This window comes from Pantherophis guttatus, chromosome 2, assembly GCF_059756535.1.
Source record: "Pantherophis guttatus breed Tessera chromosome 2, ASM5975653v1, whole genome shotgun sequence".
NCBI classification, from domain to species: domain Eukaryota; kingdom Metazoa; phylum Chordata; class Lepidosauria; order Squamata; family Colubridae; genus Pantherophis; species Pantherophis guttatus.
Window position 1 is genome coordinate 160,715,672 of NC_142064.1, and position 14,704 is coordinate 160,730,375.

Below are 14,704 nucleotides of genomic sequence, written 5' to 3' on the forward strand. Positions count from 1 at the left end.
GGCAAAATTTAAACCAATGTTAAGAAACCACAGTTATCCTACCCTAAAGGCAACCATATAAGGCAAACCTCCAGTTTATCTTTCTCAAAAACAACATCATGCATGGTTTCCATCTAATACCTTGTTTTGTTTGTTTATTAAATTCTTGAACATACTGGCAACCCAAATTATTTGTAGGAAATAATGAATAATATACCAATATTGATAAATGAGAGCATTGGATCACTAGATTTTACTCAGTTTAGGTAAAGTTCTGGCAGTTAACATTGGTACTAGAATACTGTGATTCCCCCAATCTTACTTTATCCTTAGCTTGTTATTTAAACAGCTTTATTCCAATCAGGAAAAATCAATCAAGGTTTTTCCTGTTTCAGTTGACACAGAACTATGGGTATAAACTTTATCATATTTCTCCTTTCCTTGCAGGTTGATAAGTCATTTCTAGATTCATATAAAACCACATGCCACTGAATTTTCATCAGTTAATTAGGATCCTCAAAATATTCTCCCACCAACGGGGACAATGTGTTTTGTTAGCGAGCCAGGAGAGCTTACCACAGTTCCAGCAAGTCATGGTAGCAACACTAGAGAGAAAAGGTTCTTGAACACACCTACTATGTGTTCTTACATGGTTCACAAGCAAGACCGTTCAAGAGAGATAGCTTAAAACAGTGTTTCTCAACCTTGGGAATTTTAAAATCTATGACTTCAACTCCCAGAATATCTCAGCCAGAAAGGCTAGCTGAGGAATTCTGGGAAGTGAAGTATACACATCTTCCAAGGTTGATACACACTTGCTTAGAAGTTACCAGTGAAGAATCCATTCTAATAGATGTTTGTGATGAGAAGAAATATAGGAAACCACTGTGGGAAAGCAAATATGGAAAATTCCATCAATGAAACATGGCAATTTCATAATAAAACTCTTATTGGACTCTAGGTGCAGCAGGTGACAGCAATTGTTCTCAGGAAATGTGCTCAATTTGAATAAGCTAAAGAAGAATCTGTGAAGTAGCTAAAAGGAATTGATGTTTGCTATAAGTATCAACAGCAAAGAAAGGTAAGGTTTTTACAAGTTATGTAAGTGAAAGCCTTTAATTATGGCATGCCTGCGTTTCCTAAAATTACAGTACTGTCATTCAATACACTATTGTGACATAGCAATCTGTTATGTGGAATATCATAAATAACATTTCTTCTCTTCCTCTGCCTCATGTGACACAACAATTATCTCAGTCTCATGTTCTTTGTGTGTGGGATACTACACAAAGTATTCGTTCAGAAAAGGGTCAAAGAAGAGTACTAAGCAAAATGCACATTGCATATTCACTAAATACCAAAATTAGAGAATAGAGGTGGTAGAAGTGGGTAATAAAATATCCCAGAATCTGGAACTTATTACAGTGCTATACATTACTGTTCAGGAATGTTTCATAATTGTTTGTTTTGTAATCATTTTACAGATTCAGTCAGATACAAGCCTCTTCTTTCTTTCTTTCTTTCTTTCTTTCTTTCTTTCTTTCTTTCTTTCTTTCTTTCTTTCAGTCTTTTTGTCTAAATTTCCATAAGAATTCTGATCTGAATTCATGGCCAAATGTAGAAGAAATGCCATATTCTAATAAGTAATTCTAGTAATTAAGTCAACATTACAAACAAGTGATGGCAATTGCAAATAGATATCTTTCTTTCAAAATTTAATGTTAATTTTTTCACATATTTTTAGAAAAAGATGTTTAATAATATTTTATCCATAATTAAATAGAAAATTGAACACCCCCAATCTAATTTCATATATAATGAACAGAGCAAAGTAAAAAAACTAAGTGTCTACTTCTAGCAGAGAAATTAGACATTGGTAAACAATGGAAATATGTAGACTATCACTTATGTGGACAATTGACATAATTCTAGTCTCTATACTAGTCTTTCTTAAAATTTGTTGTAGGACACAGCAAAATAATCCATCATTATTTGTCAAGGAATGCTGGGATTTTATTGTTGCTATAAGAGATAAGAATTTTGGCAACATATTGTATAAAAAATTATGAACACTTTAAAATTATGTTTTTTCAGCACCCTATAAATTTTTGAAATGTACATAACAAATAAATAAAAATAAATAGAAATTTAAAAACAGATACTGTACATACATACATACATACATACATACATACATACTTTCCTTGTATTAACAGACATGGTGTACCTGCTACAGCTATGTTGCACAATCTTCTGGAGTGTCTGTACATCCCTCCTCTCCCTCCCTGTTCAATTTTGTATCTCAGAAAACAGAGAAGAAATTTAAGGAGAAAAGTATTTGTGTCTGTTTTTGTTTGAGTGGGGTGCTTGTTAACTATTTATTTATTTAAAACATTTATATAGCCGTTCTTCTAATACCAAACTGTGGGCGGCTCCCAAGACGGGACAACTAACAGTGTGTTGCAATCCCACAAAATATGATTGAACAAGAAGTTAAGATGGAATATGACACCCCAGCTGAATTGGGAAAGAATCCAGCGAGGAAAGGCAATGCTGCTCTTTCCAGTCGATTATGGCACAGCAAAGGAATATCTTAGCAAAGCATTTCTCAGAGACCTGGACTGGCCTGGGCTCAGAAGCCCAAAGAAAGTAATATAAAATTGTGCCTGGCTTATCTTGCTCTCTCCCTGATTATTAGTTTACATTTTTGGTTTGCAGTTACTGAAAACAGTTCATGCAGTGAAAAAGATTGCTTCAAGTCCACTTAAGGTTCAACAATACGATGGAAGATTTTATGTCCTTAAAACCTGGCACAAACAATAAATGTAATACAGAAGCATAACTTTAGTACCATACAGTATATTATCCTTCTTGGTAAAAGGAGGCTGCTCAGTTTCTGTCTTTATGAAACTCACATCCTTTGAAAGAGTGATTAGTAGCTTAAGATGTAAAAAGGCTGAATACTACTTAAATAACCGAAATATACATCTAATAAGAAATTGCCTATCTACCGATCAATTAATTATGGTCAAAAATTAAAGAAATGAATAAAATGTTAAGGAGCATTTTTTATTTTACTTGGTTGCTGGGATCACCTATAAGCAATGATCTAATCTTATCGAAGATCTTACTAATCAGACATGCATAAGTTTAGATGACATATCCAGGCAGATCCTCATTTAGTAATTCCCACCCCTCTTTTCTCCGTATGAAATCCCAAATCTCCCCCTAGTGGCAGTCTAGTCTACTGCATTTGTACTTAAGGGAATAAATCTGCCTCAAGCTGGATGAGGAGGAAATGAAAACTGGAGCTTTCTAGATTCTGCTTAAAAATAGCATGCTTGTTTCTTTTGGCTAGACATAATAAGTAATATTTTGAATACTTGACTTTTAGGTGGTAATAATAAATTTATCTACTTGTTGGGGCAAAGTGCCACTATAAACTTTAGGAATTTAGCTGAATTCTTTAGTCTAAGTAAAACTTTCAGAAACATCTTCCATAGCATAAAAACTTTCTATTAAGGATTTATGAAGTTTGTAAATTTTATTTTGCAGTGCCTATATTAGAAGAATTAGATATTCCTAACTCAGTTCCAAGCTGCACTGTTGAAAATATATGCAGTTAGCTTTCAGATGGGTAGTCCTCAATTTACAACCAAAATTGGGACCAGAATTTCTGTTGCTAAGCAAGAGGCTTGCTAAGCAAGCCATGCGAAATTTTATGGCATTTTTTGTGCTACAGTTGTTAAGCAAAATCACTGCAGTTGTTGAGTGAATTATGCAATTGTTATGCAAATGCAGCTTCCCCCACTGACTGCTTGTCAGCTAGGAAGGTCACAAATGGCAACCACATGGCCCTGGAACACTGCAACCATTGTAATTACATGCCAATTGCCAAGAACCCAAATTTTGATTAGATAATGGTGGGGATACTGCAATGGTAACAAGTGCAAGGACTGGTTGTAAGTCACTTTTTTTTAATGCTGTTGTAACTTCAAACAGTAAATGAATGGTTGAGAGTTGAGGACCACCTGTGAAAAGAAAGACTGGAAACATTTATTTACAAAGTTTGAAATGTCTATTGCGCCTGAAACTTCAAAAAGCCATTTCAATTATTGCTTCTTCTCTCATCCACTAGCTGGTATGTATAATTTTGTCTCCTGCTCTATTAGAAATTGATTCTGTTCTATTTGGTCCACCCCATGGCATTTTTGAATCTATCTGAATATAGACATTTGTTGTCAAATACAATAGGTTCTCCTGCTTTCTTACCTCAGGGCAAACTCACCAAACAACACACTCATAAAATAAATTGATGAGTTGTCTTACCCCACTGGAGGGACATACCATGGCTTCTTTCCATTTCACAGAACCAGCTCTTCCTGCTGAAGCTTAAGGTAACTTAAAGTGCCAACTAAGCCATTTTCAAAGGTTGCCAAATGTAAAAAGACATTTAGTATCCCTTCAATATTAGGCCCAAAGCAGATACTAGAAAGTTGATATTCACTTTTCCCCCCAGTTTGGGACCTTGATTGCAAGAAGCAACTAGGAACTGGCAGTACTTTGACTTGGCATAGAAACCGAATTTTTAAACTGAGGAGACCCAAGGAAAGTTGCATATAGGAGATGATGAAAACATGGATGAAAAAGGAAACTGTTCTTTCTAAAGAAATGTGCATTTCACTAAATGTTATCCTATTATTCTTAATTTCTCAAGTGTATGGAAATCAACAGGTATTCTCAAGAGAAAGTAAAAGCTGCACTTTTAATAGATGCAAAAAGCTGGAGTGAGTGATATTGCTTCCTAAAGGTACAGAACAACATCCTTCTTTTGCAATAGAGCTGCTTCCAGATGATAATTTATTGAGTATGTTTTATAGTCTACACATTCAAATAGCTCTATGTCTAATTTGCAAGAGGGTCTTTATTATATAGAAAATTAAACTCTTTGGAAATGGGACAGCAACTTGTAGCAAAAAAATTGCTTAACGCATTGTAAGCCGCCCTGAGTCTCCAGAGAAGGGCCGCATATAAATTAAAGCAAAAAACAAACAAACAAAAAAACCTACCTGAGTTTGACTTTGATAAAACATTACATAACCTTTGTAGTAGGTTTTTGTTACTCATATATTACTTCACTATTATATATTACTTCCAGCCATGGTGGTGCAGTGGTTAGAATGCAGTATTGCAGGCTAACTCTGCCATCTCTCAGTACTTCGATTCTAACCACAGCTCAAGGTTGACTCAGACTTCCATCCTTCTGAGGTCGGTAAAATGAGGGCCTAGATTGTTGGGGGCAATATGCTGACTCTGTAAACTGCTTAGAGAGGGCTGTAAAGCATTATGAAGTGGTATATAAGTTTAAATGCTATTGCTATTTGCTTTTCCACAATGCTAAAATATTTTTACGGCTTTTTTGAAGGAATATATTAGAATAATAGCAAACCATTGTATATGTTAAAAATTGTTATATCACTAAACTCACATAATAGAATTGTCAGGGTTCCAAGTAACATGCCCATAGCAAACAAAACTCCGAGGCTGGTAGTTTCCTCAAAGAATAGGTTTATTGGATAAGCCATATTGGCACAGGCTGGTGAAAACCAATTCTAAACATTCCTGCGGTTTTCACCTAATTAAAAGTAAAAGTTTTTCACTTTCTCAAAACAATCAGTCACATGGTCCAATCAGGATACAGTCCAGTTGCTAGGTGACCTCAGCCCCCTCCTTCCAAGCATCAGCTGAAACATCTTTGGTTCCCAAGAGAAAGTGTTTTGTTTTGGCTACAAATCCCAGCTATCTCTTCTCTCTCCTTAGCTCCAGTTGTGGCAGCCCTGAAGCCTCAAAATGGCCTCAGTCAGGTCAGCTTCAGGGTTGACAGGAATATATATCATTGTAAATCCCATTAGCTATCTACCGGTCAAACTATGTTTGGATGAATTGTCCATCAGCAGCAGCAAAGAAGTGCTTCCAAATTCTATTTAACAGATTGGGATTGAGAATCATAATAGGATGATAATCCCTTTATTTATTTGTGGCGGCAAGATGACTCAGCAGTTAAAGAAGGTGAGCTTGTCAGTTGGAAAGCTGACTGCCTGGGTTCAAGACCTAAGCACTGCACCTCAGGATGAGCTCCTGTTACTTGCCCCAGCTCCTGCCCACTTACCTGTAGTAGTTCGAAAGCATGCAAATGCAAGTAGCTAAATAGGTACCACTTTGATGGGAAGATAATAGCCTCAACATAGAGTCATGCTGGCCACGTGACCATGGAAAGGGTCTTCAGAAAACACTGGCTTCCTTGGCTAAGAAATGGAGATAAGCACCATCCAGTAAAGTCAGAAATGACTGGACAGGGGAACCACTGCCTTCACCTTTACCTACAGTACTTATTTGTAAATTTTATTGGCTGCCCATCTTGCCACACAATAACTCTTTGTAATTATAGAACCTTCCTTGAAGGTTCTCTTTGAGTAATCCAAATGTAATCTTCAAATATTTCATTAGACTTAGCATGATACCTATGCACCATTTTCTTCACAGAGGCAAATACTAAAGTTGCATTTTTTCCTTGACAGTTTTCTATTTCTGAACAAGTATGTTTATGTAACCCCTATAATTTGGTTACTGTACTTTTGTGGTGGTTCAAATTGTGATGAAGTGGAAGTGGATTAAGTATATTAATTAGATTATAAAGCTGTGGTTTCCAAAATATGCATTGTGACAACCCAGAGCAGCAAATTTAGAGGGATGCCAGGTTATAACACAGTGAAACCTGGCATCAATCCGATACCACATGAACTGCAACTTAGGGGTGCTGTAAAAAAATTACTCAGGGGACCATGAGTTCAGAAAATTTAGGAATCTCTGATACAAATAATACTTTAGCTATCTTGGCTGATCTTGACTTCATCTTGACACCTGTTAAATAAGCATCCTGCACTGACTTCATAAAATGTCCTCGGCTGTTTGGGCCAGAAGTCAAGTGGCTTTTTACCAGCGGTATTTTAACCTGAAGCACAAACTCAACACAAGCAATTATCTTGCATTCTACAGCAACAGGATTTTGTCACTTCACGACACTGTAATTTCAAATAGCACTTTGAGAAATCAGCAGCAACCTGTTCCTAAAATGTTTAGCATGTACAAGAAGGCAGAATTCAAGGGCATGAAGAATTTGCTGTTTCAAGTTGCCTGCCTGCAACTATAAAAAATTGGTTGGTTGCTAATACTCATGGGATTTTTAAAGCAACATCCATTACTCGGACCACAGAAATAAAATAAGTAAAAGTATAAAAAAGTGGAGAGGGGGAGCTGGGGGAGAGAGAGAGAAAGAAAGAGGGAGAAAGAGAGAGAAGAGATTTGCAGTCATGGAAAGACTGCAAAATACATTCTTACACAGACTTTTCTATCTACTTTTCAGCTTATTTCTCCATTTTATTTTATTTTTTTATGTTCTCTCTTCACTGTTAAATTTAGAACCACTAGCCTTTTAATATTATAATCCATAATATATTAGGAATCCAATTTTAGATAGTTCTAACCACTACGAGTTGTGGGATGTGGATAAAAGGGAGACAAACTTTTTGTTATACCGTAGGCAAGAATGAACAGGGAAGTTATATATCTCGGGGGCCTCAATTACAAACACCAGTTAAATATGATTAAATATGAGTCAGCCCAGTTAGGTGGCAGCACTTAGCTACAGTTGGCTGGTTAAAAAAGTTTAAGTAGAATTGCTGTCCTTGAAAGGAAGACCAACAGGGCACCCCAAAATTGCACACTAGATTGGGACACTTGGGGGGAAAAAATCCCAGAAGAGATGATAAGGGACATTTGTACTGCTGCCAAGAGAACTGCCTGGATGTCTCATTTTTTATTTTTTTTTATTTGATTTATATGCCGCCCTTCTCCGGAGACTCAGGGCGGCTTACAATGCGTTAAGCAATAGCCTTCATACTTTTGTATATTTATACAAAGTCAGCTTATTGCCCCCACAATCTGGGTCCTCATTTTACCTACCTTTGAAAGGATGGAAGGCTGAGTCAACCTTGAGCCTGGTAAGATTCGAACCTGCAGTAATTGCAGGCAGCTGTGTTAATATCAGGGTGCTTTAGACCACTGTACTACCAAGGCTTTGAAGTCATCAGCACCTGAGGACAACTAGAAGAGTACTATGACCAACTGATACAGGGCTATAAAAGGGGCAAAGGGAATTCTCTGTAATCCTGGATAAAGGGTGATGCACTGAGTTCAAACGCCTGTATTTTATTTACTGTTCTTTCTGAACACCAGGCATTTCCTAACCTGTCACTGAATTAAATACTGGTAACTTCTTGGCAGCTGCCAGAGATTGCCAATGCTGTCCAAATAGGTCAGGACATTTCTTCCTTTTCCTGAATAGACATCCCCTCAACACCCCCGTTTGCTTCCTGCTCCTTGAGGCTGTTTCACCCAACTGTTCTGGCAATTCCATCCCATTAGGCTACTTATCTGGCCATTTTCTTACATCTATTCAGGTGCCCCTCCTGCCCAAATATTCCAATGATACTTTCCTCAAATCTCTCTTCCCCCCTCCCCCCAACCTCCATCTCTTTTTGCCCTCTTTCCACCTGCCCCCGCCCTCTGTCTTTGCCCCTCAACTTCGGACTTCCAAAGAGCTCACGGCCCGGGGGACCCCTCTTCCCCCTCGCCCTGTACCTGAGTTGCTGCACGCCCCGGTGGCTGCTTCGAGTCACCCCCAGGGTGGTCAAAAGCTCCCGAGCGACCCTTCTGAGCGAGGCGGTGGCGGTAGCCATGCGGTTCCCCTTCGCACTACAGATGCAAGAGCAGCAGGAGCAGCAGCAGCGACTTCGGACGCTCGCGGAAGGGAAAAGAGGCTGGAGCTGCAGCTGGAGCGCCGAGATAGAGCCGGAGGCGAGGCGGGCGAAGGGGCGGCGCTAAGTTGCGCTTTCGCTCCCCGAACTGGGGCGCTTGCTTGGGCCAAGTTCTTGGTTGGCTCTGTCGCGTCAGCGAGAAAAATGAAAGTGGGCGGCGATTTCCTTCTTTGGGACCAGCCACTCCGTCTCCCGGACAAGGCAGTGCTGCGGGGGGGCGGGGGGGGGGCGTTGACCGGCCCGGCTGGGTTCTGCTAGGACGGTGGATAAGCCCCGCTTTAGAACCCGGGACAGGTTGCTTCCTAAAGGCGGGGGTGTCTTCCCGCGCTGAGCGCCCGCTTGCTCTCGCAGGCTCTGGGAAAAGAAGAGGGAAAAGAAACTCCACTGAGAAGACGAACCTGCACCAAACCCAAAGGAGGCCACGCGTGTTGGTTTTTGTTTTTAAACCTTGCAAGAAAGAAGGCGCTTCTCCCCCCCACTTCGAGGCCCGGAACCGGCTGGAGAAGCAGCTGGTCTTCCCGCGATGATGGGACCGCGTTTTCCATCGCTCCATCTGGAGGGTCCAAAGCAGAGGTGCAGGTTCTGACCAGTTCTAGAGAACCGGTAGCGGAAATTTTGAGTAGTTCGGAGAACCGGTAAATAGCGCCTCTGACTGGCCCCGCCCCCATCGTTTCTCTGCCTCCCGAATCCCAGCTGATCATGAGGAAATGGGGATTTTGCAGTAACCTTCCCCTGGAGTGGGGAGGGAATGGAGATTTTACAGTATCCTTCCCCTGGAATGGGTTGGGAATGGAGATTTTACAGTATCCTTCCTCTGCCACACCCACCAATCTATGCCACGCCCACCAAGCCACGCCCACAGAACTGTTAGTAAAAAAATTTGAAACTCACCGCTGGTCCAAAGAGGTTGTCCGAGACTTTCTTTCTAACAGATGGAATGGCCGGATCCTTCTTGAAGGGGGATTCCGAGCGCTCCTGGCACTGTTTCTCTTGAACGGCGATCATACCGAGGCGCTTGGCTTGCCTAATGCTGGCTGGAGAATTCTGGGAGTTAAAGTCTACAAGGCTTAAAGCTGCCAAGTTTGGGGACCCCTGCCTTAGAGGAAGGTGACTCGTCCATCTCTAAAAGGGTGCCTTTGTTTGTGTACACCTCCAAATAGGCCTATAGGGGCAGAAGGCACTCTTCCCAAATTACCTCACGGAAAAGAGAAGATGCTCTAATACAGTCTATACTTCTGAGAAGCTGTGCGCTGCTTTGTGAGGAACATATGCATAATTTCTTACAAGTTGTTTCCTCAAGATACTTTGTGAACTGTTACAAAATGTCATTGTAATGAGCAACAGCATCACTCACAATTAACCCTTCACGTTGATAGGATCTGTGTCTTTACTATAGGTGTGCATTTCTTAAATGTTTTAGTATCCTGGCAACCAAGAAAAAGAAGTGGTGCCTTCTAATTTGTTTGGAAGGGCACGACTCTTCTCATTACAAAGCAGTATCTCTTATGTACAATTGAATCGAAAACCCAATATTGCATTAATATTGCACTATACAGTAGAATTCAATATACCGGTAGTTACTGCCCTGAGATAGAAGCTGTTTTTCAGCCTATTTGTCCTTGTTTTTATTATCCTGTAATATCTGCCAGATGGTAAAAGTTCAAAAGAAGGGTGCCCAGGATGAGATGGATCTTTAAGAATGTTTTGAAATTTCTTAAGGCAGTGAGAGCTATAAAAGCTCTTCCAAAGAGGGGAGAGAGCAACCAATGATCCTCTGGGCAATGACGTTAACCCTCTGGAGCTCTGTCCTATCTGCCACTATGCAATTGGCAAACCATACACAGATGCAGTAAGTTAAAATACTCTCTATGGTGCAGCAGTAGAAAGTCACCAGCAGTTTTTCATTCAGTTGTTGTTTCCTGAGAAGTCTCAGGTAGTATAATCTCTGCTGGGCCCTTTTGACCAGTGCTGCAATGTGAGCATCCTAGGTCAGGTCCTCTTTTATGATAACACCCAGAAACTTAAAACTGGCCACTTGCTCCACTCGGTCTCCATTGATAAGCAAGGGCTGGATGTCTGATCTATTCCTTCTATAGTCCACTATAAACTCCTTGGTCTTATTGGTGTTAAGGACCAAGTCATTGTCTCCACACCACGAAAGCAACCGGTCCCCCTCATCTCGATAGGCAGACTCAGCCCCCCCCCCCCGGAGATGAGTCCCACCACTGTTGTATCATCTGCAAATGTAGTAAAAGTATTACTAGCGTGCGTGGGAATGCAGTCATGCACATAAAGAGTATAGAGTAAGGGAATCAACACGCAACCCTGTGGTGTACCAGTGTTAAGAATAAGGGTTGAAGAGATATGATTACCTAATTTGACCCACTGAGACGGCCAGACAGGAAATCCATAATCTAAAGGCAGATTGAATAAGAAAGTCCAAGATCCATAACTTTAGACACTAGTCTATGTGGAAGTATTGTGTTAAATGCAGAGTTAAAATCTACAAAAAGCATTCTCACATAGCCCCCCCCCTAGCTGTTCCAGATGAGTCAGAGCAGTGTGAAGAGTGATGGCTTTGGCATCCTCTGTAGATCTATTTCTTCTGTATGCAAACTGGTGTTTATCAAATGTATGTGGAAGACCAGAAATGATGTGCTGTCAGACCAATTTCTCAAAGCACTTCATGATGATAGGAGTGAGTGCCACTGGTCTGTAATTGTTGAGGTTATTGATAGGGAACTTCTTTGGAACAATGATGGAAGCCTTCAAACAAGATGGAATAGTGGACTGGGATAAAGACCGATTGAAGATTTTGGTAAAGACTCCAGCCAAGTGATCAGCACAGTCTTTAAGCACTCGGCCAGAGATACTATCAGGACCAGCAGCCTTTCTAGGGTCCACAGCCTTTAGAATGCTCCTCACCTCCTGTTCCTCCACAATGAGGTGGGGGCTACAATGGGCTGGTGGCTGTATTTTAGCTGTCTCTGATGTCTCCACTTCAAAGCAAGCAAAGAAATGATTCATCTCCTCTGCCAAAGAAGCATGCTCCTCAGCAGGGATGACACTGGTCAGCTGATGGTTGGTAATTTGTTGAATCCCTTGCCATACCTGCCTCATGTTATTACTATAAAAATTATCCTGAATCTTCCTCTTATAATCAGTCTTGGCCCTCTGAATACCTTTCTTCAGACTAGCTCTGGCAACACTGTATCTTGCCCCATCACCAGACCTAAAGGCAATGATGAAATCCAAAATTTTTTATTACCAGTTCTGTGGGTGTGGCTTGGTGGGCGTGGTGTGGTGTGGCTTGGTGGGCGTGGCTTGGTGAGCATGGCAGGAGAAGGATACTGCAAAATCCTCATACCCTCCCGACTCCAGGGGAAGGATACTGCAAAATCTCCATTCCCACCCCACTCTGGAGCCAGCCAGAGGTGGTGTTTGCCAGTTCTCCAAACTACTCAAAATTTCCGCTATCGGTTCTCCAGAACCTGTCAGGACCTGCTGGATTTCACCCCTGCCTAAAGGCCATGGTACTGTCACGCAAGAGGCACTGGGCTTCCTTGGTCATCCAGGGCTTCTGATTGGGATAGATCCTAATACGTTTATCCACAGTGATAGTATCTGTGCAGTGTTTGATATAGCACAGAACAGTTGCAGTGTGCTCCTCTAGGTCAGGGTGGTAAGAGATGTCCCAATTTGTGTTCTCAAAACAATCCTGAAATTGTTGCGAAGCATCTTCTGGCCAAGATTTCACTGTCTTTATTATAGGCAGAGCCTGTCTCCTAAGAGGGATGTATGCTGGTGCTAAAAGCAGTGACATATGGTCTGATTGTCCCAAATGTGGGAATTGAATAACCTTATAGCCATGTTTAATGTTGGTATATACTTTGTCCAATATGTTTGCTCCTGTAGTAGCACACTTAACATGCCGATAGAATTTAGGGAGCACTGCTTTTAAATCAGCCTGATTAAAGTCCCCTGCTATAATATGCACAGCATATTATTCTGCTGATTACTAACAATGTTGTACAAGAATCCCAAAGCTATGGTAGTATTGGCATCAGGTGGGTTATAGACTGCAGTAATCAAAACCAGTAATCAAATTGCCATAAAGGAATAATACATGTAGGATTCTTTTAGTTGTGTTTTTTGTTAAAATGCCCAATTTCCTTATATTTCAATGAAATAATAAAGCTGAGCTAACAATCAGATGCACAAGTAGTCCTTGACTTACAACCATAATTGAGACTACTATTTCTGTTGTTAAATAAGACAGTTATTAAGTGAGTTGCACCCAATTTTACAAACCTTTTTTTACCATAGTTAAGGAAATAATTGTGGTTATTATGTGAATCGGGCAGTCATTAAGTGAATCTAGCTTCCCACATTGACTTTGCTTACCAGAAGATGGTTAGAAAGGTCACAAATGGTGATCACATGATGCTGGGATGCTACCATCAACATAGATACATTCCAGTTGCCAAGTGTCCAAATTTTGATCATGTGACTGTGGGGATGTTGTATTGATTGTAAGTGAGCGGATTGGTTTTAACTCACATTTTTCAGTGCCATTGTAACTTTGAATGGTCACTAAACAAATGGTTGCAAGTCAAGGACTACCTGTAATTTTATCTTCAGGAGAGAAACTGAGAGTATCAGAAAACTTCTGACTTTGTTGAACAAAGAACACATACATAAATGGTCCTAATTATAGAAATGATCACACTTCATCCTCACAATATGGGCTAAAGAAAAGAACAGCTGAAATTGTGGTTCAGAAGGAACCAAATGGGAGAGAAGGACTAGTGTTGGGAATGGGTGGGGAGGGTAGGGTGAATTGGTGGTAGCTGGGGAGAAAAAAGAACACCAAGACTTAGCCTCAATTTAGGACATATTTTTAACTATTCCTTGCAAAGGAAGGGATGGTAGAATATGGGTTGTCCCTGACTTATGACTGGTCATTTAGTGACTGTTCAAAATTCAACAGACCTTCTCAAAAGGTACTTACAACTGACAGCCTGCCCCTCCCCACAGTCACATGATCACATTTTAGGCACTCAGCTACCAGCCACAGTCATGTGATCACTATTTACAATGCCCACAGCAAACAATGGGTTCAGTTTACAACCATGGCATTTTTACGTGGCGTTTGCTTTATGACTGTGGCTTTACTGTGGCAGTCACTTTATTACTGCCATGAGCCACTTTACAACTGTCATGACTTACAACCATAATTTCCAAGCTCAGTTACGACTGTAAGTCCAGGACTATTTGTAATTACTTCAAAAAAGCCTGTCTTTGGATCCAAATATTACTTTTTGGTTACAAATCGCACATTTTGTTTTTCTACATTAGTATTCATTGGTGATATCAATCCCCATTTTCTTTGTACATTGTACAGAATTGTGATTTAGAATTAGTCTCTGGATATGCACATTGGCAAGATCTAGTTTGACCATCAAGTAAAAATAATAGTCTGAAGGAAATAATGAAACATACAAGAGAGTTCTTGTTTAATTATGATTGGAGGATCCCAGTATTCAACAGCAACCAACCTGAAAAGACCTCTCTGAGCCAACCCAAAGTGACATCTTGTTTTGTGAACAGGTTTTAATTGTGCTATTAGGTACATTTCATATTTATAAATGCATAATTAGGAATAATGACAATAGAGAATGTGGGTCAAACAATCAATACCTGCATAGATAGAATGCTTCAGTGGATTACACATTAACAATTAGACAATGTAGTGAAAAATTCTCTTATGATGTTTGCCATCTATGTCAAAAGAACACACTCGAATTGTGAGAGTTTCAACATTTCCATTCAATCCTACCTGAAACATT

General features: G+C 40.2%; 1 protein-coding gene across 1 annotated transcript in view; it reads right to left on the reverse strand.

Annotated features, from left to right (window-relative positions):
* ACSF2 (acyl-CoA synthetase family member 2) overlaps nucleotides 1–9,290 on the reverse strand; it is a 63,665-nt gene extending 54,375 nt beyond the window's left edge. The window contains exon 1 of the mRNA XM_087887161.1: nucleotides 8,680–9,290. Within this exon, the coding sequence (XP_087743287.1) occupies nucleotides 8,680–8,777 (98 nt within the window). The 5' untranslated portion in view covers nucleotides 8,778–9,290. The remainder of the gene's footprint in view (nucleotides 1–8,679) is intronic.
* Nucleotides 9,291–14,704: the final 5,414 nt, after the last annotated feature.